The following is a 26717-nucleotide window of genomic DNA, read 5'->3' on the forward strand; positions in this document are numbered from 1 at the left end:
ATATATATATATATATATATATATATATATATATATATATATATATATATATATATATATATATATATATATTTACACTAGCATCATCATAGATGAAATGTAAGCTGAATTTGGCATCTTTCGCAAAAGATGCTAGTGACGATAGCTTAAGATGCTGATAGCCAACTAAAATATTAGTTAAAGGCCAAATTAGCCTAATTAAAGCCTAGGTTAGCTAAAACAGCTAGCATGCAGCTGAAATATTAGCTAAATTCCAAAACAGCCTAAAAAACCTAAACAAAAAAAGACTAAGCTAGCAAAGACAGCTAGCATGTCTGAAATAAAAAATACCCAAAATAGCCTAAAAAAACCTTAATAAATGCCAAAATAGTCCAATAAGCTAGCATAACATCATTATAACTTTCAACTTTACTATACTCTGACTCCATATAGTACAAAGTAACGACTAATCGACTATTAAATTAGTCGTCGACTATTTTAATAGTCGATTAGTCGTCGATTAGTCGACTAATCGTGGCAGCCCTACTTTTCATTTGTATTTGGCATGGCAATGAAATGCCCTCATATTGTGTGTCTCATGAAAAAATTGAAACAAAGGAAGACAGCAGTAGTTTACAAAAAGTTGTGATTATCAGTCTCGTGGAAGAGGCTGGCCTGGGCTAAATAACAAACAACAGGATCCCCTTTCATTATAGAAACAAGAGTGGCAAAAGATACTGATAGGGCTCTTCTGGCAGTTGTCACAAGGCGGGACAGACATTTGGAGGAGCATTCCTACTACTTTACGTGTGGCAGAATTCAAATATCTGCATCAAAGTTAGGACATATTTTGATTTTTGATAGACAGCTATTTCAGTGACGCTGATTGTACACACAATTTTATCAAACACACAGCAAAACAAACGTACTGCATAACTGCGCACACTTGTTCCAAAACGCTTTTATTTTAACATCGACTCTCAAATAAGTGGTTCCTCTGACACCTAATCTGCAGAGACAACAGTTCGCTGCCGAGGGACCAAAAAGGTGGTTTTTCAGAGATTGAGGCGTCTTACTTCTGGGTAGGAAAAGGAACTCGCCTAAATAACTAATTTTATGAAAAATAAATTGTTCTTTAGTGTGTGCCAAAGGTAACGTATATGGACATAGTTTACTCTGAAAGGCTTAAGAAAAGCATGATGAAGGCATTATACATTCCAGTTTATGTTTTTTAGGGTATAGAGAGATAATTATAGCATTTACAATCCTCTCAACATTAAAGCCCGTTTAAGTCCAAAAACTCAAACATTAGTCGTAAGATTTCTCTTTACTTTAAAAGGCTTCTTTTTTTAGAAAAACAGTGTATCTTTAAATTTGTCCAGATGACTGTCATCATTTGTAGGACTAAATTACATTTGTTTTGCAAAGAAACCTCTTTTTAAGCTATTTTAATTACAATTTATGTAAAAAAAAAAAAACATTTTCTTAATCACCAGTCACCTTTGTCTATGTGAATTACTTCTTTTTAGACTTAACTGTTGTTTTTGGAACAAGACAAGTTCATAATTCCTATCTGACTCATAAAGAAGGGATTGAGTTACTGCCTTTGCACTACCTGCCATTGTGAAACATCATCTTTAGCTTTCGGTTAAATGCGGCTGCATGACTTTCTGAAGCCCCACCTGTGATTCTTATTTGTTCAGACATTACTGCCAGTAGTGGAATAAAGACATGACTAATGGCTACAGTTAAATCTCACATCCAGGTAAAGTGTGTTGACTCAATGGCACGCACTATAGCTTAGCAATGCCACAAAACAGCTAATGATACGTTTCGAAGGAAATGGGAATGCGGTGGGTTTACCCGTTCTTTATGGATTGAGGGCTTCTTTAAATGTGTATAAAAATGAGCCAACTGCTTGGACAAAAAAAAAAAGGAAAGAGGGGGATGTGAAAAGGAGCAAGGGAGCGAGCAAGGGCTGCCTTACTCAGCAGGAGATGTCTGCCAAGGCAGGAGTCAGGCAGGGGGCGAGTGGATGTTTTGTGTGTGTGCGTGTCTCTGTGTGTGTAGTTGAAACCCTGGAGATAGTGGCCACGTGCCAGATACAATGACCCGCAAAGCTGGCAGGGCATGGTGTGGTTGGGAGAATGTGCGGAGCTCAAAGGAATGTTGTATGTGCTCATAGGAATTCCTGTGACACATGCTGTTAGTTTCTCCACAGTAATAATACTGCAACTTTCAAACAACAACAAAAAAAAAAAGATTGGGAGGGACAAGGGAGGGTGGAGGTCAAATAGCCCCTCTGTTACAGCTTTTTTAAAAGGTGCCACTGGCACCATCATCATCGTATCAGTAATGAGATGATAACTATCTGCTACACAGTTTTATGTGAAAACTAATGCCTCAGTTCCTCAGTACTGTTTTATTTCCTTTAACAGCAAACCTGAATCAGTTTCTAAGCATCTTCTTAATAGGATGTTAACAATGTCCTTTAGATCTAAAACAAAAAAGCAGGAAAAAAACGGAATTATGCAAGAAAATGCTGAGCTAAGCTAATAACAGGAAAATGTTGTTTTAGAGGCAACATATCAATTTTTTATAATGCAATCAGCATTCCTAGACATACCAATTTTTTTTCTGAAGTTTAAATATGGGTTTTCTGTGATTCTAAGTATGTCTTTGCAAAAGTTCTGAAAATATTCTTGTTTTAATTTAGCATTTTTCCTATGAGGGAAGTTTTGAACCCACATCAAGACCATTTTTTAACCGTGATAAAGCAAGCAGTCTACAGATGAGCTAGTGCAAATTATAAATGCTTCTGCAGTGCTCCTTAAGCCTTTAACACTGGAGATGTCACTGGTGACACTTAAATAACACACACTCTTTGACATACCGTGAAGTTTTGACCATAAACGTGATTGTGATGAATCAGCCGAGAAAAGTAATTTTTTCATATCACTTTTGCACTGATATAAAACACTTATTTATTGGTGCACAGTCAGTTTTTTTTACGACAGAATCAGCAGAATTTTTGTTTCAGAATCCACTGGAATTATGTTAATCGTGTAAACGGTTGAAGAGTTAAGGTAGTCGAAAGAGTGTAAAGACTGGAGAGATAAAAGTTATTACACTACAACTTCTTATCAAGATGCCCAAAAACGTTGTTTTTGTCAAAAGCTGGTCAGTTTTTTCCATGTAGAAAGTGGCAGAAATGTTTTTACTTGTGCTTTCTCACCAGGGACAACCATAAGAAGAAAAGAATAGAGTGAAAAAGCATTTACCACAAAGCTGCTTTTAAAATCAGCAAGTGATCCAACTGTCTGGGATTTGGACTGTTTTCTAGAATAGAAAACGAGTATAAAGTGTGCTTTGTTTTAACCCTCTTTGACATCTATATTAGACTAAATAAAAACAAAAATACCTTAGCATAACAGGAGTCATAATGAAATTCTCTTATGTGAAGCTACAGAAAAATTTGTAGCTCCAGTTTTCCAGTCTGTTTACAGTTCTTTTCCCACTTGTATGCATTGCTTTGCATGGAGAAGACAGCACTCCTAATCAGCAAGCTAATTGACAGGCTGTTAGCATGAGGTATGATGTTCAGTTGTGGTTGCACTACCAATTAGAAGCAGCCTGTTCTTAAAACAAGAGGCTGGGGGTGGGGGAAACTAATCAAAGCTGCCCAAGTTAGACAGATGGACACGAGGGGAGTAAGAGAGACTGTTTTAACCAATGGAAGAGAAAAGATACATACAATCAGGAAAAGAGCATCTTAAAGCCACCTTAAAAGAAAAAGTGAAACTTGCTGGGACATACATGCTCCTTGTTTGGACCAACAACAATGGCTGACCCGGTTTAACAAACCTGAATACATATCAGCAAACACTCTATTTTGTGGCTATCACCCATTTAAAAACATCATATTCGTAACGTGTTAAAAATTTCTCCGCACAAGTTTATATGATAGTACGGTGGGTTGCATTAGGGAAGGTGAGGGAAGAAGTATTTGTTTAAAATCAGGCAGAAAGAAAAAAATAAATTAATAACCCACGCTTTATATAAGAGCTCCATATACACTGAGGCACTTAAATACTCGTATACATACCACTTTTTGTACAAAAATGTAAATAGCTATACTTGGTTTCTGTTCATTTTATAGCTTCTGTATTTTTTGTGATTCTCTGTTTCCATTATGGACATTATGACACGTAGAAAGGTGCTGCATGTTTTTTTTTTTTTTATAGTTTCTCCTTAGATTTGAGCAGGCATTGGTTTTGTCAGATAAAGACGCAAACTCACCAACAAAGTCCCACAATTGCACACTTGCATAGCCATTGTCTGTAGAAGGAATGAGGGTTAAAGGGCCCCCTTCTCTCCCTGATGACTTCTGGATGCTTCGAGCACTAATCCTGTTATCTCCGTCCCAATAAGAAATGAATTAATGAATGGAGCTAGGAGGGACAGTAGAGAGGGCCAGCGATGGCTCTGCGTGGAGTCCAGTGAGTCCTTTGCTCTCCGTGCTAAAGCCAAACAAAAACAGTGGTGTGTACTCTTCAATACCACTTTCCTTTGGTTTTGTTTCACACAATGTAGACAAATGACTAAAGCAGACTAACTTAAGTGGAAAGATCTTAGGTTAAAACAGCTCATCATCTGCAGAAGATACCTGAAACAAGTGCCAGCCAAGAAAATGATACTAAGAAGAAGTAAAACAGCTAAGCACTATTGTTTATGACACCATATTCACTTTCTAACTTTTGGGGTATTGTGTTTCTTTGTACAATTTATTTACAGGTTTTTTTCTCCTAGTGTTGATGCAAAGTTCTTACATTACTCATACCATTCAGTATTATTTTGCTCTTTTGTACTTGGAATAGCCTCTTTGTAATCACACTGTTTCAAACCGCATCAGGATTCATTTGCAAGTGAACTGAGATCCTAATTTTAGACAGACCAAAGTTTGATTGTTTGGTCTGTAAGAGAGTGCAGAAGATTATCCAAAGAAATCAAATTTAGTGCATATCAAACAGTCCAGACTGAAATTTGTTGAGTCATAGAAACAGTTGTACAAATAAAGCATGAATACTGATATAAAAAAAACAGATCATCTAAGCTTTTATCTTGATTGTTTTACTCGTATATGTTAAACCCTTTGTTTTACAATACAAAGACTCAAAAAACTTAAAGTCACAAGTCATCTTTTAGTTTTTTCATCACTCCTTAAACCAGTCAGGTTCCCATGCGATCAAAAGATCAAGACATATTCCTTGGTAAAGTCATTGAAATGAATGGTAACACACCAACAAAAATGCAACGACTGACAAGATCTTTTTGAGTTGTGAATTGACTCTATGAACATAAAACCCTTAACCAGTCCCTGTGTAAACAAAAAAATGCTTTTGTTTGAAACAAAAGCACCCTTTCCTGCTTTTAAACCATGACAAAGGCACAGCAAATGTTCCATGTCCCAAGAATGTTGTTTGGATCTTTGTCATTGTAAACTTAAACCTGTTAACATCTCAGATGTCTTCTGAAAAAAAGAGAAATCGTCTGTCTACATGTCCATAATAGGAAAGCGAAGATCGTCATGAGTCTAGAATAAAATACTTTGGATTGTAGTTTCATTGAGTAGAGCACAAAGGAAAGCTCTAAGTTTTCAAGCTTCAGGGTGACTTGGAGTCACACATTGTGTGTGTGTAGGCAGTTTTTTAATATGATCTAAAAACTGCTTTTGTCTGCTTTGAAGCCAATAGAAAAAAGAAAATCACAGTAGCCAGGTTTTGCCTCCACCCCTCCCACACACAGACACACCTTTTATGACAAAGAAGAGATTGGTTTAGTTTGATGACATTGGGATGAAGAAAGAAATGAACAAGGAAGTGAGCACACAGCCATGACTCAAGACAGTGCCAAGACAGAGAGGAGCCCAACATAAGATGTGTGCATTTCCGATTGTGGATCCAATCTTCAATCTGATAGCACTTTCTCGTGACTCAGCACCTCGTACATTCCTCTTACTCTGTTTTCAGACATTGTTGCAGCAAACATAGTTTTTAGGCAATGCAAAACTTAGCACAATGCTCATCATATTGGGCTGCAACAGACTGGCGGCCTGTCCAGGGTGTAGCCCCCTTCACCCTGTGACCTGAAAAGGGATATAGTGGGTTAAGAAAATTAACAAATCAATTGTTCATGATGTTCATGATATTATTGCTTTTTCTGAGTTTAAAATCTTTAATCCTCACTCTTTTCTGAAACTTCCAATGATCTGATTAAGCTTCTGAGTATTGAACTTGTCTTTAGCTATTAAATGTTAACCAAACAGTAATTTGTAGTTTCCTCAGATGGGCTCTTAACTACAGGAGCACAACTGACGTGTCTGCACTCACACAGCTGTGCTAGGAAAGTAGGTTTGTTACTGCTCTGACCCAAAACTGAACACACAGCTCAAAGAGATGAGCCAAGGAGAAACACACGGTGGGAGTTTATATTCTCTGGGTTTTGTAACCTTCAACGGAAAACTTTAACCGTTTTTCAAGATGTAAACTGATATTCTTTAAGATTGTCATACTATGGTTTTATCAAAGTTGAGCTTAAAGACATCAGAACTAGAAAGAAGCCTTTTTAGCCAAGATAATTAACTTGAATATGTGCCATTCAAAATGTGAACAATCTAAATAAAAGAATGATAATTCAGGTACATCTTTTAAGAGGTCAAGATTTACTTCCCACACTCAAAAAAAAGAAGTCGTGGGAATTAAGTCTTGATGCCTAAAGTGTTACTCATACAGATTTCAAAAGATTAGACATCCCCTAAGAGATAAATTCCTGTATATATTTTTCCATGAGAAAACAGGCATAGCTCACTTTAAGAATAAAGGAACAGCTTTGCTTTAAGAGCCAGAAAAAAGTCATGCAGGTCCAGGGAGGCCCTCTGTGCCCTTTCTTAGCATTTGGAAATGACTCTTGCCGTGCTTTGTGGCTTTTATGTCAACCTTCAGCTCACTGCTGGATTTTCTGTCTATTGAACTAGATTAGTCGTTCACAGAGCATAAGAAAAAGTAAAAAGAGTCAAAACTACATCCTGTCTTTAGATCAAAAGATCCAATACCAACCAGACTGCTAATGGCTGTCCATAAAAAGAATGCCAAGAAATCCTGTTAACAGCTAGTGTAAAGAGTATTTTTGATTTTGAGTCATACTCATTTTCTGCAATCACATAATAAAAAAAGACTACCTTTTATTAACCATATATCTCTGTTCTCATGTTTTTTATTTCCCTTCTTTGTTTCAATCTGAGTTGTTACCGCTTGGAGTATCAGTTTTGAAGTTCAAAAACTGAGCTTTAAAAATAGAATTTTTTTAATGCACCTGAAGGAAGAGACTGAAAGGAAAAACATACAATGATCCAGGATGAGAGGTAACAAAAAAAAGGTGCAGAAATAAACCGATTGAGGCTCCCATATTGTTTTCTCACTGGGACACTCAACACAGCCCCCCAGGCCTCTGTAACCACTGGGTTTCAGTTAAATGGCCTTTGTAAGTTAAAAAAAGGTGTGCCAAGCTTGCCTATAGACCCCTGCAACAAAAGCAGTGATTAAATCGCATGGGAACCCTTTAGGGGTAAACGCTGGGGTCATTTGGGGCAGATGCAATGAAGTACGTTTGCAGTTAATACTGTTGGTTTACTGGGTAGATTTGGGGGTATCACATGTACAAAATGACAAAAACTTAAGGTATGGAGTTGAGGCACAAACATGAGAACTGCATGCCTGCCACAAAAAATAAATAAATAAAGACTTGTACAGAAACAAGCATGAATTATCAAGAGGTTTCTTGTGTCCCACGACCCCAAAAACCAAGAGAGACTCTGGAAACATCATGCAACATTTTTATAGAAGATGACAAAAATAAATCCTATACTGCCTTAAAAATTGTACCAGATACCATTTCATGATTGACAAGAGGATCAAATGACGATCAAAATTACGTAAAAGAGCATCAAATATTAAGGGATGTTCTGGGAAAAACTACAAAACTCTATGAACTTTGAGAAGACTTTTTTTGCTTATTTTTTCTGGCCTGCGATTTAACTGTGGGATTATTGCTTTAGTCACATGTGCCCATGAGGGCTGCAGGTTTTTGGATTGGCCAGTGGAGGGTTGTAGACAGGTGCAGCTGCATGTTAAGATAAGCACAGGTGTGTCTTGCAGCTCCCCTTTGGCCCCTGTGGACACCTTAAAGCAGGGTCCCCAAACTTTTTCCTGTGAGGGCCACATAACTGTTTTCTTCTCTGACGGGGGGCTGGGGTTGGTTTGTAGGCTAACAGAAAAAGTGTAACAATCACAGCCTAAACATAAAGATTTATGGTTTTCCAGAAAATCACACATAGCCAAATTTTAAATAATACATTTCTGTAATCTTCCCAGAAAAAATGCCAACTAAGTAGCGCACACTTTTTAATTCTACAGTACTATGGAGCCCCTTGAAATGTGCGCTGGGTTTAGGGGGTTGAAAAAAGGGGGAAAATACGTACAACATGCCTACTTCACCCTTACTTATCCTTATGTGTTTCTACAAATTTTCACTCCCAACTTATCATATATGAACATTTGGTTATGGCTCCCACTTTTCTACTTTTTGGGTATCTCCAACTCGTTGTTTTTTGTTGACGCGCTGGCTTTTCCCATTAAATCACTAGTCCCCAACCCTCGCGGCATAGTACCGGATGGGATAACGGACATGGAACCGGTAACGCGTTAGGGTATGGATCCAAGTACTGGTACCAGTTTGCATCCCAAGAGTTGGGGACTCCTGATTAACATATGAATTTTTTTTTCCCTGTGTGTGGCCCGGTACCAAGCAGCCCTTGGACCTGTACTGGTTCGCAGCCCAGAGGCTGATTTAATGGGAACAGCCAGCATGTCAAAAAAACGACCAGGTGGGGACACCCAAAACATCTAAAAGTGATGCAGAGGGTGCCCTATTTGACAAGTTGAGAGTGACAATGCATTTGTTGTCTAAGTGTTCATGTCGCTCGCACCCTTTTGGAATGACAAAATATCTGCCATTCCTTCAACTATTGTTTTAAAAGATATAGAGATAGTTTCAGTTAAAGGGGGAAAAATAAAAGAAAAACTTTTTTAAAATAGCAAGCATCAAAGGTATCACAGGTCAGTTCATCTGAAAACACACCATTACATAAAACCTCTGTTAAAAATAGGAACAGCGTTTTAAATTCTCATCATTTAATCAAAGCTACCGGCTACCTCTCTCTCGCCTCTTACGTCAGGCATCAGTAGACAGAAACAGCTGAAGACATGAAACAGGAAAGGATGAGAGGTCAAGTTAAGGGTAAGTGACAGCTGTGATATTCACCCATATCAACCAGGAGTCTAAAACCTCCAATAAGAAAGATGTAACCTGACAAACCTTCCTAAATCACACGGACATCCCGCACCCAGCCAAGAAAAAACTAGTGTAAAAAAAAAAGCAAGGAAAAGTAAATATTTTAATTTCAACTTAATAACTTGTTAGCAAAAATGTAAGACATAGTATAAACAGATCAAATGAGTAAAAAGAAGGTATTTCTTAATGTAAACATGTGGCTAAACAGGCGTAAGTCATTCCAAATCACCATAAACAATGTTTACATCCCTAATGCTTTGAGGTTTTCCTTCCAGTGTTTCGGTCAACATCTTTCTGCATTGCTGCTCAATGTTTGTTTGTGAAACCAACATTGAGCAGCCAATCAGATGGAGAGACAGTTGTGTTGTTCACCAATCAGAAGTGTCACAGGAGATCCTGCAAATGCCTCCAGAGGGGACAAAAAGGGGAAAACTTGAAGATGAAAGGCCTTTCGGTTGTTAGAAGACGATGAGATAAGACACCATTTAATTGCTTCTTTGATTGGGACAACTTTAATCCTTTTGTTTCACTAGCTTGTTTCATCTTCCTAATTGCATGTTACACTTAGAACACTGACGTGCAGACCGAGTCTAAAGTGTGCTGTACAACCACAGCAAAATGTCAGGTTTTTTGTCTTGCTTAGGTGAAAAAAAAATGTTTTAAGCTGTCATACGCTCTTTTCAACAGCTTTTAACTCTGAATGGTTGACCTTAAAATTAGAAGATGCATTAGATTAATTCATTCTTTCTATAAAGTGAGGCACAAGAGTTTAGCTAGGTGATGATGGGCCTTTTATTAAAGTTGTTGCAATTTCATAATGCCATCATAAAGTTCAGTTATTTTCCATTTCACACCACTAATGTTCTTTTCATGGAAGACCATTTGACTCCATAGCTGTAATAAGATTTTAATAAAATATATATTTGGCCAAATTATAAGTAATAGTCCAGCTCTTGGCCACAATCAGACCTTGCTAAAAGCAAATTAATGAAAAATTGTATCTTTAAGCCAATAAGGGAGGATAATTTTGAGAAAGTTGATGCACTTTCTTATTGAAATACAACAGAAAGTTAAGATTACCAGTAACCCAAAAACATTTGTAGACATGGTATCCCAAAATAAATCTGACAAACTTCTGATTAGACTGTTTAAATAAGATAATAAAAAAAACTCAAACGAACCAAAGGGGAAGCAAAAGACAAAAATACAATCGTTTTACTTTCAGGTTTGCAAAACATCTCATTCTTGTAATATATGACAGTTTTGCAGTTCTGGGCAGGAACTAATCACACACACAAAGGACACACACAGATACATCACCCTCCCCCTGAGTACACAGGACAGCAAAGCCCCCAGAGACAAGCCTCCGCCGATGGACCCCAGCACACACAAGCCCACGCACGACAATGGAGCAGTGGTGTAAAGCAGTGGAGAAGACGTCTAATCCAGTTACACCATGACAACTACTACAAAACCTGAATTCATTGATGAATACCCAAGTTTCAATGGACACACACAAATGCAGAAAAGAAACAAGAGACTATTTATAACCTTAAAATGGGCAATGACTTACTAAATGGGCACTTTAAATCTGTCTTCTAAATTTATGGTTTGAGTGTTTGGGATTTAAATCAAGAACGGAAAAAACAGTGTTTATAAAAAGTTCTATAAATGTGATCTTATATCCACTAAAAAGTAAGACGTTTTCTTCAAGGTATGTTAAGCTATGGACAGACAGGGCATGGGGCAATGGATGAGACTCGTGGATCTTCCTTGAAATCTAGGGGGTGGACCAAGAATTTAGAAGTCTTAGGCTACAGACTCACTGGACATGTGATATGCGTTTAAGAACGTGCTAAACACAGGTTCTTGAATGCGTTTTTAAGTCCATGGTGTTCACAGTGGACAATCGGGGAAGGGCTTCCTCTACTTTTTCTTTTTCCACTGTAAACTAACACATGTCAGCCACCTATAGTAGGAAGAAGCTTGGTGAAAAATGTTGAAGTGGTGCCAAACTTGAAATTGGCCAAAAAGAGGAAACCGTTCCGCTCACGGCTAGCGTCCTCGCAATGGATTACCATAATTTCAGAAGAGTGGTCAGTTTATCTTTAATATAAAAACAAATGCAGACATAATCAGGCCACACTCTGAGTTTGTCAAGTTTAGGAGACCCCGATTGGTCAAACTTTGACCTGGTTTACCTGACAATGCGCGTTCAATGACTACGCATTTTGTATGTAGAGTCCAAAAACGGTTGTAAAAACTACTTGTAAATGCAAGAGTTTGAACGTGGAAGCCCGAAACGCGTTTTACATAGGCTTTTCACTGAAACTGGCCGCTTGATTGTGCGTTATTATATCATGGGCGTTGTGTACATAGCTTCAAGTTCAAACTATTTTCTAAAAATGGTGAATGTTAATAGAATATTGAAATCCACATTCGCTGTGGGAGCGTGGATCCATCTTTTCTGCTTTTCAACAGCAACAAATAGGCAGCGACAAATAGACCCACACAGAGGTCGGCTTTTCAGGGTTTTTTTTTTTGTTTGGGTGTGAGGAGACTAAAGATAGCCGGCTGGGGTGAAGAGGATGTGTCAGAGAAGCCAGAAGTGAGCTTGTGTGTGTGGTGTGTGTGTACATGCGTATAAGAGGTTGAGAGGTCTCGACCAGACTGATCCTCACGGTTGTTGACCACATTAATCATGTTGCACAGGGGAGGGGGTGTGTGTGTCTGGGTGTGTGGTGGGAGCTGGTCCCTTATGTCCTCAGTGTGTGTATGTGTGTGTGCGTGCGCACTTGACTGCTCCTATCAATTCAATTTCATTTCTTCCTCTGCCCTCCTCCCTTTTTTTCTGCAGGCACCTCCCTCCCTTCCCTTGCAGTGCTCTGTAGGCTCTCTCCTGTGTGTGATGGACTGCTGAGAGTCTAATGAGGTCCCTCCCTCCCCTTTGGCTTTTTGTGACTGTGAAGTGTGTGTGTGTGTAGGGGGAAGGGAGAGCCAGAGGTGACAGGTTGGTTATGTACTTTTTACATTTGCCTTTCAGCTCTCCTCTTCTTCCCCTCCTGTCATGTCTTCCTTGCTTCACACCTTCCATCACCCCCCACCATTCCCTTCAATTTCTTTCCTTCCTCCCTTCCCACAACCCTCTTCTCCCTCTTCCCCTTCAACCATCCCCTGCATCCACCTCCTTTCTCACCCATCCCATCTCAGGCCCCTTCTTTAATTTATTTATTTTTATCTCCTCCTCCTCCGCCTTTCCCTGCAGTCATCTCACCATTCATTTGTCGGTGAGATGGCGGCCTAATGGGCCATAGCAGGCCTTCCACTGAAGGAACCAGACAGAGTGCTGTTATTAGAAGGAAGGAGGGGAGAAGGAAAGCTAAAGGTTTCTCCCCGCAGATCCACATCTGTTCTGGAGGGATGGGAACTGTGGAAAAAGACAACAGAACAAAAGAGAAAAAAACAAACAAACTGGAATGATTTCTTTTTAAGTTCCACTTTTCAGCCTGATTTGATTGCATTTCAATCTGCTTTACAGGTTTAAAGCCTGGCTTTTCTACTGAGGAACAATAGAGCAACATGACCTGACAGGTTGCTACGGAACAGGGAAGTAAAAAAAAGTAGATTGAGAGGTAAAAACAGAACACACACATAGAACAATATCTCCAGAAGTGGTATGGTAACAGTTGGGGTTCGATTACATTCAAACAGACAAAAAAAAAAAAAAAAAAAAACACAACACAAGTAGCTATGAATGCAAACAGAAAACCAGCAACAAGCCTTTGAATGAAGACAAAATCCATAAATGATCATTATAAATAGGCACGTCTTATGGAAGTTTTGTCTCCAATGTGTAATCCATAAACTGATTAATTGAATGCTACCACGACTGGAAGGACGCGTGTTGGATGTTACTCAGAGTTCTACATCACTGACTGTATATAAGAACCGGACTTAGTAACTCCCTCCCCCCTTGTGTTCACAATAGGAAGTGCCTATTAGTTCCAAGATGCCAAAATCCCAGATTTCTATAGAGAAATTACAGCTATTAGTTCCTTTTTTTAACATAGTTTTGCTAATCCTCATGATGTTTCATCTGTACTGCAAATTATTCAAATTATGAACTGACCAATCGGAGCCTTCTGGTCACTCATGTCAAACTTTCAAAACGTTTGATTGACCTTTTATTGGGTTGTGGACTTTCAACAACCTCACTCCTGATTAGCAAAAGTGGTCATTCCAATCACTGTTTACTGACGACGTCTGTCTCCAATGTGACAGTGTCTACATCACGAAAAAATGACAACTGCGTTGACTTCATTTGTTGGAGCTGGAAGTCGAGCGTTTTCAATGGGTGACGTTACATTCACATTCCAGTTCTCATGTACAGTCAATGGTTTTGATCAATTTTGCCCCAAAGTCTTTCTTGCACTTCAACATTTCACAACATTGGGAATACTTTAGTAATTGTATTTTTTTAATTTGAAGGATTTGGATTTTTTTTACATTTTGGGCATAATAAGAGCAGCAAACAGTGTATGAGATGTCTAATAATTCGTTTCCACTGAGCGGTACGGTATTTTGAGCATTTCTATTGTAATATGTACCTATTAAACAGTAATGAACTGTACCTCTTGGCCCCCATCAGTTGTAGGAAGAACAGAACGGTTGAGTAGAGCCGCTGGAGCTACCCGGTGGCAGAAAGTGAAGACGAGAATAGAAATCACCAATATAGCGCTCATTTAAGCTAACATTTCCAATCTTTGTAAGCATTTCTTTCAAATCACATTAAATTCCTAATATATACACGATGTACCAGAAGTAAAAAGACAAGCTGCTGGATGACCTCCATTGTTGCTACTTTTCTAGTCGTCGCACTACAATGACGCAATGACACGCTAGCACGCGCTATAAAAACAAACAGCTCAGTGGAAGCGAGGCTTAACTGAGTGGAAACGCTCACCAGAATTAACTGGACCGTACCATACCGGATCACTCAGAGGAAATGAGGCTTTGTACACTTGTCAGACTTTAGACTAACACAGGAAGGATTTTAACATGACTCACCAGAAAGTGTGCTATTACATATAATGAGTCATCATTACAGATTATTACTGGTTTTCAATCAGAGATTATTCATTACTTTTGGGAGAATGGTGAGCAATGAAACGGTCAAACCTTAGCAGCTGCAAAACTCACATGTCCTATAACGCTGTTGAATGAAACAGCAGCTGTTGAATGAAAGCGAAATGTATTTTAAGACTTAAAAAAAAAAAAAAAAAAACACATGTCAGGGTTGTTCTGGTTTGACTAAGTGTGGCCCTGACGGACTGTCAACCTGTCCAGGTAGACCAACTCTCGCCTTTAACAACTGAAAAAAGCTCCATCTTCCCCAGTGACCCAAATCGACAAACTCCATGACAAATACGACACAGCTGTGACTCAAATCTATGGGTCATGACAACATGGTAAAAAAGGAAAACACATTCCAAACAGAACTTTTTCAGTTTGGTTACTAAAACCCATTTCCTGCTTCCAATTTTAGCCAAATGATTGGAGAACCTTTCTAATCCAACTATAATGGATGTTTGTCACACAACAGGCTCCTATGGGCTCTTAACAGTAATGGCAGTATTTTTGGAAAAAGGCAGTGAGTGCTTTTGAGATGGGCACATAGGAGGCAGTTCCTCTCTGCAACACACACCTGTGCTTTTTACAAAAGGAAAATTAGCGATGGAACCAAACTCTGCATAGTCAGAAGGAGCTGTTAAAAATCGTACAAACAACCATTTTTAGATTAAATCAAAGCCTTCCCATTTACATCAACACTAGGAATTGTTTTTGTTTCAAAGGAAGCCCACCTTTTAGTCCTTTACTATACATGACTAATTTTCTGCATTAGAAAAAAACAAGTTAAAAATATGGTACTTTTCGCACTATAGGGCACACCAGATAATAAGCATGGAACTTGAATTAATAGTTTTGTCTTATACAAGCTTAAATGTACTTATTTGACTGGGTTACATGTATTATGTCATGCAAGGCAGATTATAAAACGCTATGTCATTTGGAAAAAAAATTAAAGCTTTTAAGTACACCTTATAGTGCGGACAATAGGAAAACAAGTTTAAGAAAAAAAAATATCATTGGTCACCATCTAAACGGCTGTCTAATAGTATTGTGGTATGAAATGTTTGCTGATAACAAAAGTGCTAATTACATGGATGGGATCCAAAGCTTATGGAAAATGACTCGCCATTTCCTTTGACCCACAAAACTGTCTGGTACACACACAAAAAACAACATTCTGCAGCTATTACTTTGGCAGAATTTTATTCAACCATCAATCAATCAAATATAATAAAGGAGGAGGAAAGGATGCTTTTTCTTCTGAAAAGATTTAATAACAAAAAGTCAAATTCACTTTTTTTAATCTGTGTATTTAAATTTTACTTTATTTCAGGTAACTGTTAAATAGGTTGAAATATTATTCAAGCTGGATTTTTAGCAAGAGTTTTGAATCAATGGGACACATTTCTGGTGACCTCCTCTTTTCAAGTCATCCTGGATTTGTCCCTGAGGACAGGCATGCCTTTAATTTTTGCTGAAATGTGTCACTCAGTGTCATGGGGAATGAAATATGAAGTCATTCTAGCTTTTGTAGTTCAGGAGCTCCCTGGTCATGTGTTGGGGTTTGAGCTTGGTCTGCTTTGCATTTTATTGACTGAATGGTTGGCAAATGTTTTCATTTTACCTGAGTTATATCAAGCAGGGATAAAACGGTTCAGTTTGTAGAGTAAGTCTCTTTTAATTGTGCGCTTTTTCTAGCAAAGAAAGCAAAAAAGACAGGTGCGTAACAGAAAAAAAAAACTAAACACAGCTGGCTGCAAACCTCTAAAACATCAAAACAAAACCGTCAGAGATCTCAAGTAAAAAGTACCCACCCACTGCCTTTGGCATCACTATGGTTTGGGGGATAAAACAGATGAGATTGGGGTTATGAGGACACAAAACTGGGTTTGCTTTGCGTTTTTTCTTTCATGCAGACATGTTGTACTGTTACACAACTGCAGGAAAGAAGCTGTTGGTGAGGGAAGGAGCTAAACAAACATCGCCACTGATATTGAAAGACATTTTTCTCTGCTACTGCAAACAAGTTGAGGTGGCAATGCAGGGAACTGCAGCAAAAATGCAATCCAAAATTCTTGACCTTTTTTAAATAGTAATAATTCTGTTTCTAAATAAGGTGATCAGCCACGACTAAAAACAAAAGAGGAAACACGTCAAAGAAAACCACAACACAAGGTCAGTGTTGACAAAAACCTTATGACAACTTCCTTCCTGTGTGTGAGGTGTACATGCGTGTTGCCCACTGCACGGCTTCTGCAAGGAGTCTCAGCGTGAACGCTGCTGCGAACGCACAAGCAAACAGATGTTTTTGATTCTTGTAATCAGAGATTAGAAACCAAAAAAAGCATTGCTGACGTTTTTCAGCTGAATAGCGTACTTGAGACTGAAAGAAGACAATTTTTGTTCCAAAACCAAACGACAGACACATTAGTCTGAATGTTACAGCAGTACATAAACAAGCCTCTTTTGTAATTTATATTATATAACGATTAAAAACCAGCATCTTGGGAATTTTGACTTTTTGTTTTGGTTGTTGAAGCGAACTGTCAATCACTCTGATCTGAACTTGAGTTAATGAGAGCACCAAAAAATGGAAAACACTCTGGATCATTAACTGTATATGAGAAATGGACTGAGTGTAACACCCCCCCAATGTTCCAAATAGAAAGTGCCCGACGGTCCCAAACAGTCAAATAGACCGTCGGACATTATATCAGTTATATTTTTGCTTCTTTCTTTTGTGTTTCAAGTTAGTAAACTCCATTACCTCAATACCAGTATGTATACAAATACGTTCAAAATGTTTGCTTTCAAGTGTATGAACTTCCAACAAGCTCACTCCTGATTGGCTAGAATGGTTGTAATAGAAACATGGACTCAGACCAACTTGGACCAATCGCTGCTTACCGACAATTTCTGGTTTCAAAATATCCACCTTAATTTTGTTGGAGCCGGAAGCAAGCCATTTGCTACGGGTGACGTCACTCTCCCTCAGTCCAGTACTTAAATATAGTCATCAACACTTTGATGGAAGTCTTTAAGGTCAAATCTTCATAATTTATATACGGCCCATATTTTTAGAAGTGTGGAAAATTCTCTTTAAAACACAAAAACATAAAATATGATAATGATAAAATTGACAAATAGGTAAAACTAAAAAAAATTAAAAATCACCAATGTATTTTTTTTCTGCAAACAAAATTCAAAAGTGATTTTGTCATTTTTGTTTCCACTTCTGTCAGCTTCGAGTAATTTCAGTAACTATTCTTTTTTTCCGTCATTGACAGAAGGGCACCAACAATCCCTTTGATGAGAGCATCTCCCTAATTGCCTCATCTTTCATGGACCTCTCCAAAAGCAACGGAGAGCGCAGGGACAATTTGTTTTACCGGTTGTTTCAGCATGAGTGTGGAGGGCTTAGAATTACCAACAGTGATTAAATATTGTCTGTCTTGTTTTGTGATCAGGGGGAAAAGGCTGAAGACAGACCATGAGTCTGCTGAATACTAAGTGGGCAAATTTAGGCGCAACATGCTGTGAGCATACACGAACGGCTGAATATACAAGAACAAAATCCACTTAAGCGGTGCTTCATTGCTTCAGCGTGGAGCTTCAATTACCTCTGCAGTGAAGGTTAAAGCACTTGAAAGTTCAAAATGGTCCACTTCTTCATATGATGAAGATGATAAGCATTTAAAGACTAAAAGCTTTTTCATAAATTACTTCTGAAAAGTAAGTTTTAAAGAGTTTTGTATAATGGGGGTACAAAAGAGAGAGGAAAAAATATTAAAAATTAAACACCTTGAGGCAACTTTCAAACATTGTGCTGCATTTCTCAAACAATATATTAGGAAATATAAACACTGATTATTTCATAGGTTTTAATTAGCCCAATAACCTGGGAGGTTTGCAGATGAGCTAAAGTACATAGATGACACTTCTGTTTTAAAGCCAATGGTGGACTTTTTTATTTTATTTTTTGCTTTCCAAAAATAAATCCACTAAACGCAAGCTTTTTTTTGTTTTGGTTCCACTGACTCAGCACTCTAGTCCTTTGACCTATATTTCCAAATGTTCAATGAAGAACAGACAGGAACTTAAAGTAGGGATAAAGAAACAAACCAGAACTTTAACTAGACCATTACACCCTCAAGGGGAACAAAGCTTCCCTGCCAGACCTTCTCTGAAATTGAAAAAACAAATATTTGAAGCTGCCACATGTAACCTGGTCAGTGTTTTACAGAAGCATGAAGCTGCTGAGAGAAGCAACAGTGAACTAAAACAATAAACCTTAAGTATAAACACGCTTTTAAGTTTGGCTGCAGGAAAAAATGGACATGACAATACTTTTTTAAAGAAATCCTTCAAATTACTAGTTTGTGGTCACAACTGAGTATTTTAAATGCAAAAATTTGTATTTTGTAGCCACAAATGAGTAATTTTGGTAATTAAATGGGTAATTAGTAATTACCAATTTTGGCATCTTTTGCACACACATGATCATTTTAGGATTTTGAACACACAAATTATTACTTTGATGCCACAATTTAGTATTTTGTGCGCACAAATTAGCATTTTGTGGCCACAAATTTGTTTTTTTGTTGATACAAATTAACATTTTATTAACATTTTGTACATAAACCAATTCTTCTGATTTGAGACAACAAAAAACTAATTTGTGTCCACAAAAATGCTAATAAAATGCTTGTTTGTGTCCATGAATAACTAATTTGTTTTAAAAAATACTAATTTGTTAGCACAAAATGCTACTTTCTGCCCTAGAAACAGTAATTTGTGGCTAGAAATTATTCATTTGAGGCAACAGTTTATTTATTTATTTTTTTAATATCATGTCCAGGGCTCTGTATATAACAATATCTAATGCTTCCTGTAAGTAAAATGTGTATTAGCTTCAATTTGTTTTCTATTTAAACAGAGATAGAAAACAATAAATACTGGTAAATAGGGAAAAAAGCCATGCTGGTCTTTAAGGGAAACACAGCAGCGCCTGACCTCTACGAAGTTACTCATAGTTACCCAGAAGAACATGAGTTAACATCCCAACAGTGTGGAAACACTGCGAGTTGCATCCCCAGAGCGTCGTCTGTAAGCGCCTGACCTAAATGTAGTCCCAATTCTATTCAGCTTCCTCCGTCCTCTTGTCAAAAACCACGAACACTTCACCAACCACCAACAGCCTCACACTTGAACCACAGAGGACACACATGGGTGGAAGGAAAGTTCACAAAAACTTTGACACAAACACATTCTGATCTACATCCAAGATGACTTTGACTGATTTGAACTATAAAAGAAAAAAAAATCACAGCAGAGTGGAGGAATATGAAAGAGCCTGGTGGATAGACAACACATGAGCAGCGTCGGTCCTGAGACTCCAGTCAGAAAGAGAAGACGAAAAGGATGAGGCAAGCGAGGATGAGCTCACCAAAGCCTTCTGCCTTTCATCACAACGCACTCTGGAGAAACCAAAAAAAAGCAGATTTACACCAGAGCCTCACAAGATTTTCCACAACAAGGAACCCTGCAGCCCTCCTGCCAGGAAATGACATCTGAGGAAATTCTGGCAATCCCTTCCAACCTCTAGACACTCCCACGGTCTGTTATCTAAAAATAAAACAATTGATGCTATGAAGAAGGTTAAGAGAAGCTAGGAAAGATTATAAATCTATAACATTCCTCAGTGCTGTAATAAACTTTTTTATTAGTTGATGAAAATGTGGTATGTGTCTTTTTATGACAACATTGAAAGTACTGCTTGACCAACAATGCCAAAAACCCCTTTGAGAGTCACATGATGGAGACATAGCCAAGACGTTTTTAGCTTTTGCATCCAAAGAGTTGACTATATAGCCTCATTTCCACTGAGCAAATCGTTCCACTCCGGTATTTTGAGCGTTTCCATTATAAAATGGACTGAACGTATCACTTTTGGCCCCCAACTGGTTGTAGGTCAATAGAAAAATGGAACGGAACGGTTAGCATGGAGCTACTGCTTAAACTCGATGATTGGCGGAAGGTCAATCCTCTTCAGCATATGCAATCTTTCCTCAACTATCACGAGAAACTTATATATATATATATATATATATATATATATATATATATATATACGAAGTAGCAAAAGCCAAGCAGAAAAAAAATGCTGCTGGATGGCCTCCATTGTTGCTGTTGCTAGCTTCATCCCGCATGTGCTGCAACGATCCATCTTTGAGTGGAAACACTCATCTGAATTGCCTGGACCTTTCTAAACCAGTCCAGACCATACCGCTCAGTGGAAACAAGGCTTATGAGAGTGAGTGTGAAGTAACACCTTCAACCAAACAAAGACAATACAGTAACTTTTTTCAGCGGTACAGACACCACCATGTTGGAGCCAGACGGCGTCAGTAAGTAGGAACTGATTTCAATCAGTCTGAGTTATCATTTCTATGACAACCGCTCTCACAAATTAGGAGTAAGCTTGTTAGAAGTCCACACCGCCACCATTTGAAAGCAGGCTCGGGAGAATCTGTAAAACATTTTCAACGCTGGACATGAGCCCGCATACTTTTATTGAGGCATCTGATTGGCCAGTTTATAACTTGCAATACAAAAAACAGTACTGTAAAAATGAACTGGGATTAGCAAGATATTAAATAGGTAGCAAAACAAGAATGATTATTCAGACAAATATAATGATTGAGTAAAAGGTGCTTTTTTCTTTGTAGAAGTCATGGGATTTTTGGCTTCTTGGAGTGATGAGAGGGGTCACTCAGTCCAGTTCACCTATACATTTCAAACTTGGCTGGTTAGTGCAGGTTTCCATATCCTGAGGGCAATACCACCTTGTATACAGTCAATGATCCAAGGTTTGTTGTCTAACGTTACCAGGCCAATGGTTCAACAACAGACTTCCGGGACCCAAAGTACCTTGACGCAATATCTAAGAGATGGTGTAAGCCCACATCCCTGTGCCCTCCTACCGGTCTCTCTGTGAAAAAGGGGATTTTTCTACAGCTGGGTAACAAAGCATGACCCAATAATCCCAACGCTTGACTCAAAGCTAAAAAAGCCCCTCCGCCCCGCCCTCTCTCAAGTTCTATCCCTTCCTCCTGCTCTCTGAGGACTTTATAAAGGCTCCGGCAAAAGGGGGCTTCTGAGCCAACTTGTATGTGTGTACTTCCAACGCGATGGTGGTGGGAGACAAGTATGAAGGGGGTTGGGGGGTGACTAAAAACAACCCTGCTTTGCTTTGATTATTCTAATTATGACTCGGGGCGAGGAGTAGATTATTATGAACACATGGGCTCATGAGTTGTTGATGAACTCACGTCTTTTCAATCTGTCAGTATTACTGTTAAAAGAGGCTGACACACAAAGTCCTTCACCCGTAATGAGAAGGGGGTGGAGAGGATTACCAAGGAACATGCCAGTCAACTTATTCTGTCATGCCTGACAAAAAAATACAACATCTTAGTTTCCATTTCACAATCTACCAATCTTGCAAAAATGTAAATTTCTTAATCAATACAGGTGATTACCTGTTTAATCACTGCATTTCATTGATATTTACTTTCTCAAGCGTGTTTTGGAAAGTCAAAATGATGCTTAGACAAAAAAAAGTAAGTCAGAGGATGACTATAATCGGTAGCTAATAATTTGTTCATGGTAGCTCTACAAAACAACAAAAGCTACAGAAACTATATGACCTCATGGACTCAGAATTCTAATATCTTATTTTTTCCCCTCTGTAAATGTGGGTGTAGTTAGATCAATAAAACACACTGTACTTCTCATGAATCATGACTCAAATGCATCATCCATTTCACATCGACACAAATCAGACCATTAGCTGAATGTACAAAAGAAGAAAAAACTGCATTGGTGAATCTAATTTTTATGACCAATCCAGGTTAGTCACATCCCCACAATTCATGGAACCTGACAGCTTCCTTGCAGCAATTCCCAGCAGCCATCGGGCCACCAACCTCTCATGTGCAAACATGCAACTCAATCTGATCCCTGACCATTTCACTGGAGCTTCCCATTACAAAGTATGCAAAGCATCGCGATTGTTGAATTTTCTGGAAACAAGTTTGGCCTCTTCTCTGTATTATGCAATGTTCAGTGAAAACAGTCTTAATACCATTGCAAAGTAAAGCGTAAATGGTTGAGTGTGTGACATGTTTGGTTCCAGGAAAACAAATAAAAAACAAAACAAAATGAATGGTCTTAACAAAATCAGTCAGCAAAACTTTCCACACTGACTAGTTCCCATGCTCCACAACTGCCCTTACGGGTGGATATGGGCTCTTTGAGGTGGAAAAATGGAAAAACCTGTATGGGACACACAGGTGGAATGGTGGAAATATTGAAGTTGTGGATCGCTTGGTTAGCCAGTTGAGCAAAAATGTTTTTGAACATTTTTTCTACTGGCATGCTGCAAGTGACGGGTCATAGTGAACACTTCTAAATGCAAGGGTGAGTGAGGGTGGTGTTGGCATGACAAAGATTCAGATTTTTATTTTATTTTTTTTACCCCCCATCCAAACCTGCACACTGCGCAAGGGGCCCGTTAGTACTGTTCAAGTGATAACTGTGCACCCTTTGCATGCAGCCCGACTAAAATCAGCATAGTCTGTGTGGGCATCCTACAGGTGTCCTACAGGCACCTGCACACCCTGTGCATACGGCATTTGCAAGCAGTCAGTAAGGATAAGATACACTTCTCACACATGAGCCAAAGGCACATTCATTTTTCACGATGTCCTTTGAGGTGGCTGCATTAGGCCTAAGACGAACCTGTCTTCCCCGTAAGATGCAGCCGCTCCTGTCTACGACCACACACAAAAACCCGAAGCACTCATACGTGTCACAGGTATGTGTGATTAAGGCATTAGATAGATGGTAAAAAACATTAATTAATAAAATCTTTAATCTACTTGTTGAGATTGACCTTCAAAAAAGAGTGGGAACCATTTTCTAGAGAGTTAAATTGAAGGTGTTTACTTAATGGTGAGATCTTTTTAAATACTTTAAATTTTTGGTATTTTGTGACATAGTGTACTGACTTTTACATCACTTTTAATGAAGGTTGATAGCAGGAACAATGCTAAACTGCTAAAAGATAAAGTTTGATTGGACATTCTACCTCAAGTCCCACTCCAATCATCTTTTGATCTATTGCAAAAGTGTTCCTTGAAGTTTTTTAATTACGACAATAACATTTTTAGGCAAACATTAAAAAAATGTTTGTTTTCTAGGACATAGTTTCTGCAGAGCTGCAGGAGTTCATTGGAAAGTTCCCTTCAAGTTGTGGGAGGCACTGTTGGCACATGGTATGTCCACTCGCACTCCCTGTCATCCATCTGTTTACATGTTTTGCTGCTAGCTTACAGCCCCTCACAACCTCAAACCTTTCCGCTGCTCCAAAAATGGCGAACAATATTGGAGCTATCCAGCTGTACAGTTTTGTGCCAGATTGCAGCTCAGATGACAAAAACAAAGACGTACATGTATCTAGTTGTATACAAGTGGATGCATCCGAATGGAGCGGAGTAGGTAGCTTGTGGCTCAAGGATTGTAGCACCTTTGTCACTGCTACAGGCTTTTTCCAACTGTATTTTTTCATCTGCTCCTGATTCACAATTATTTGAATATATACATACTCATCATTTTCATTGGAGTGGGTCTTTAAATTTGGTCAAAATATATATAAAAGTAGCAAGTTCTTCTCAAAACTTGCACTCACACAAAAGTCTCTAAAAGAATAAAAGCTTGAATTCTTATAAGTCTCAGTTGTCCTCTAGTTATGGAATGGGATCAATGAGCACTTATAAGATGCAATTAGATCCAGCAGTCACGGAGAACAGCAGCCGGCACAGTTTAAAGCTTTCCCCCCTGATACCTTGGAGCAACATGAAACCCCGGACAAGCTCCAGTGGCTCTCACACCATATGGCCCCAGAAAAAAAAAAGAAAAACGAAAAAAAAAAATCCTCCTGGTAACCATAAAAAGGACTGTTTTTTTGACTGTTTCATCCCACCAATTGCCCTAATGTCTGCGCTCGTTGCTGAGCTGGGGGTGGGAGCTCAGCAGAATGCGAGCGGAGATGAATCTTTGCGGAATGGCCCTTTGTTTGAAAGCAACCCCTCCGCAGCGCTGGAAACGCGAGACGCTTATCGATCATTTCAAATGGGAGATCTTTTGTGCCGCAAAAGCGACTAGGGGAAAAAAAATAAATAAAACTAAGCTCCAAAATACCAAAACGACAAATGATGTTCAGTGCACACATAGATAAGTTCCAACGTGCGTTTTCCAGGCTGTGGAAGACTGCGCTCTTTGTCCAGTTGGAACAGCAGTACATAAACAAAAACTGCGGGGGATTTTTTTTACCCCCCTCCCCGGATTAATACTGGATTAATCATAATAACAGACCCAATAACCGCCTTTGTTTCGTCTTAAACCACTCTAAACCTAAATTGAGCTCAAAAATAATAATAAAAAAATGACTTTAACAAATGGGGAGTTAAAAAACATAAAAATAAAAGAGCTACAACCCCCCCACGTAAATTGGTTCTTTTATGTATCCGCGTATAAAACCCCTCCTCTGCTCCGCCTTCCGCTGCCCTGAGTCCGGGGTTACGGCTCCAGCCAGCCCCCGCGGAAGACCCCAAAGGCAAGCGCTAATAAAAGGAAAAAAGAAAACTAAAAACCAAATTTCCTGAATCAAAAATAGATAAAACGTAAGACAAAACGAAAAAATGTAGAAGTCAGCGGTAAATTAAGGCTACAGAGCGGCGAAAAGCTACAATAGGAAGCCCTTTAAATTTTAAACAGCAGCTGGCGGCTATGCTAGCGACCAGCCTTCTCTTCGCTTCCCTTTTCTACACAGGTCGATATAAATTCCGAATTCGTCAACAAACGTAGTTTGAGAAGTTCCCCAAACTTAACAAAACACATAAATAAGAGTATGTGGCTTTAAATGCACCCCAAGCAGACGTTTTGCATACTTTCCGTGATAGCAGGAAAAACTTCCATCAATCATCTCTACTGTGTGTATGTGTGCGCGCGCGCGTTCAGCACCAGCAGGAACTCGGAAATTGTTGGTTTTTTCAGTGCTCGAAAAAGAAAAAACTGCGTTTAAAGGAAAATAAACACACACTTACCGACTTGTAAAACGTTTTCCACACAGCCGGTTTCTAATAGCCGGATACCCCGGCGAAAAGGCAGTCCGTCCCCCGTCCCCACTGCTCCGGCTGCCCCCACGGCAGCAGTTGCACCAGCGGTAGATCCTCCGCCACCGGCAGCGGCGGTCGTAGCTCCGGACCCTGTCCCCCCGGCCCCGCCGGCAGTTCCGGACGGACCCTCCTCGCCAGCGATTCGGCACTGAAACGACGAGTACATGCATATCTCCTTCTCGTTGCGGGGGAAAGACCAGTAGACGATACGGCGCTGGACGGGCTCCGGGATCCGCTCGAAGCGCTCCTCCACTCTCTCGAAGGCCCACTTTTCCGCTACTGCCTTAGCGGCGCAGTCCAGAAGGGACTCCGGGGAACGATACCGCGAGCTGGGCAGCCCGCTGCCGTGACCGGGCCCGGGTCCGGGACCTCGGGGTGCAGGGCGAAGGCAGGGTCGCTTGCTGGCCGGGGGTAAGGCTAGGACAGGATGAGGTTGCTGTTCTCTGCGTCCTTCCGCCATGGCGAGCCGTTCAACACTGACGAGACTAACGGTGTGCGGACAGCAGCAATAGCAGGAAGCCGACGACACACACACTCGCATACGGGAGTCTCTCACTACACGCACACATACGCACATACACACACCAGCATCCCCGTCAACCACACAGGATGTTAAGAAAGAAACTTCCGCTTACGCTTTCAAAATAAAACAACGTTGTATCTTACATTAAATAAAAGGAAGAAAATCGTGTCTGCACATGGAGAAAAGGCTAGTTTTTGGTAATTAAAAAGAATAATATCCATCAGCTCAGTTTTAAATTATTCAAGTAAGCTTAACGTAATGCTTTATATCAGTTTAACCTCATTGTAATGCATTTAAATCTACATGTGCACGATCACATGAATCCATATAAATTAAAAAATAGTCATAGTAGTGTGTAGCTATGCAAGTAAAGATTTTGTCATGTCAAAGTTCGAATGTAAGACAGATTTAAACTTGCATTTTGTGTCAATAACATA

General features: G+C 39.2%; 1 protein-coding gene across 1 annotated transcript in view; it reads right to left on the reverse strand.

The window, feature by feature from the left end:
* Positions 1-26357, reverse strand: part of zswim5 (zinc finger, SWIM-type containing 5) — a gene marked incomplete in the record, with an annotated part of 71709 nt that extends 45352 nt beyond the window's left edge. The window contains 1 exon segment of the mRNA XM_024273737.2: positions 25686-26357. Coding sequence (XP_024129505.1) covers positions 25686-26334 — 649 coding nt within the window.
* Between the last annotated feature and the right edge of the window lie 360 nt (positions 26358-26717).

The sequence above is a fragment of the Oryzias melastigma genome, linkage group LG17 (assembly GCF_002922805.2).
Source record: "Oryzias melastigma strain HK-1 linkage group LG17, ASM292280v2, whole genome shotgun sequence".
Classification (NCBI taxonomy): Eukaryota; Metazoa; Chordata; class Actinopteri; order Beloniformes; family Adrianichthyidae; genus Oryzias; species Oryzias melastigma.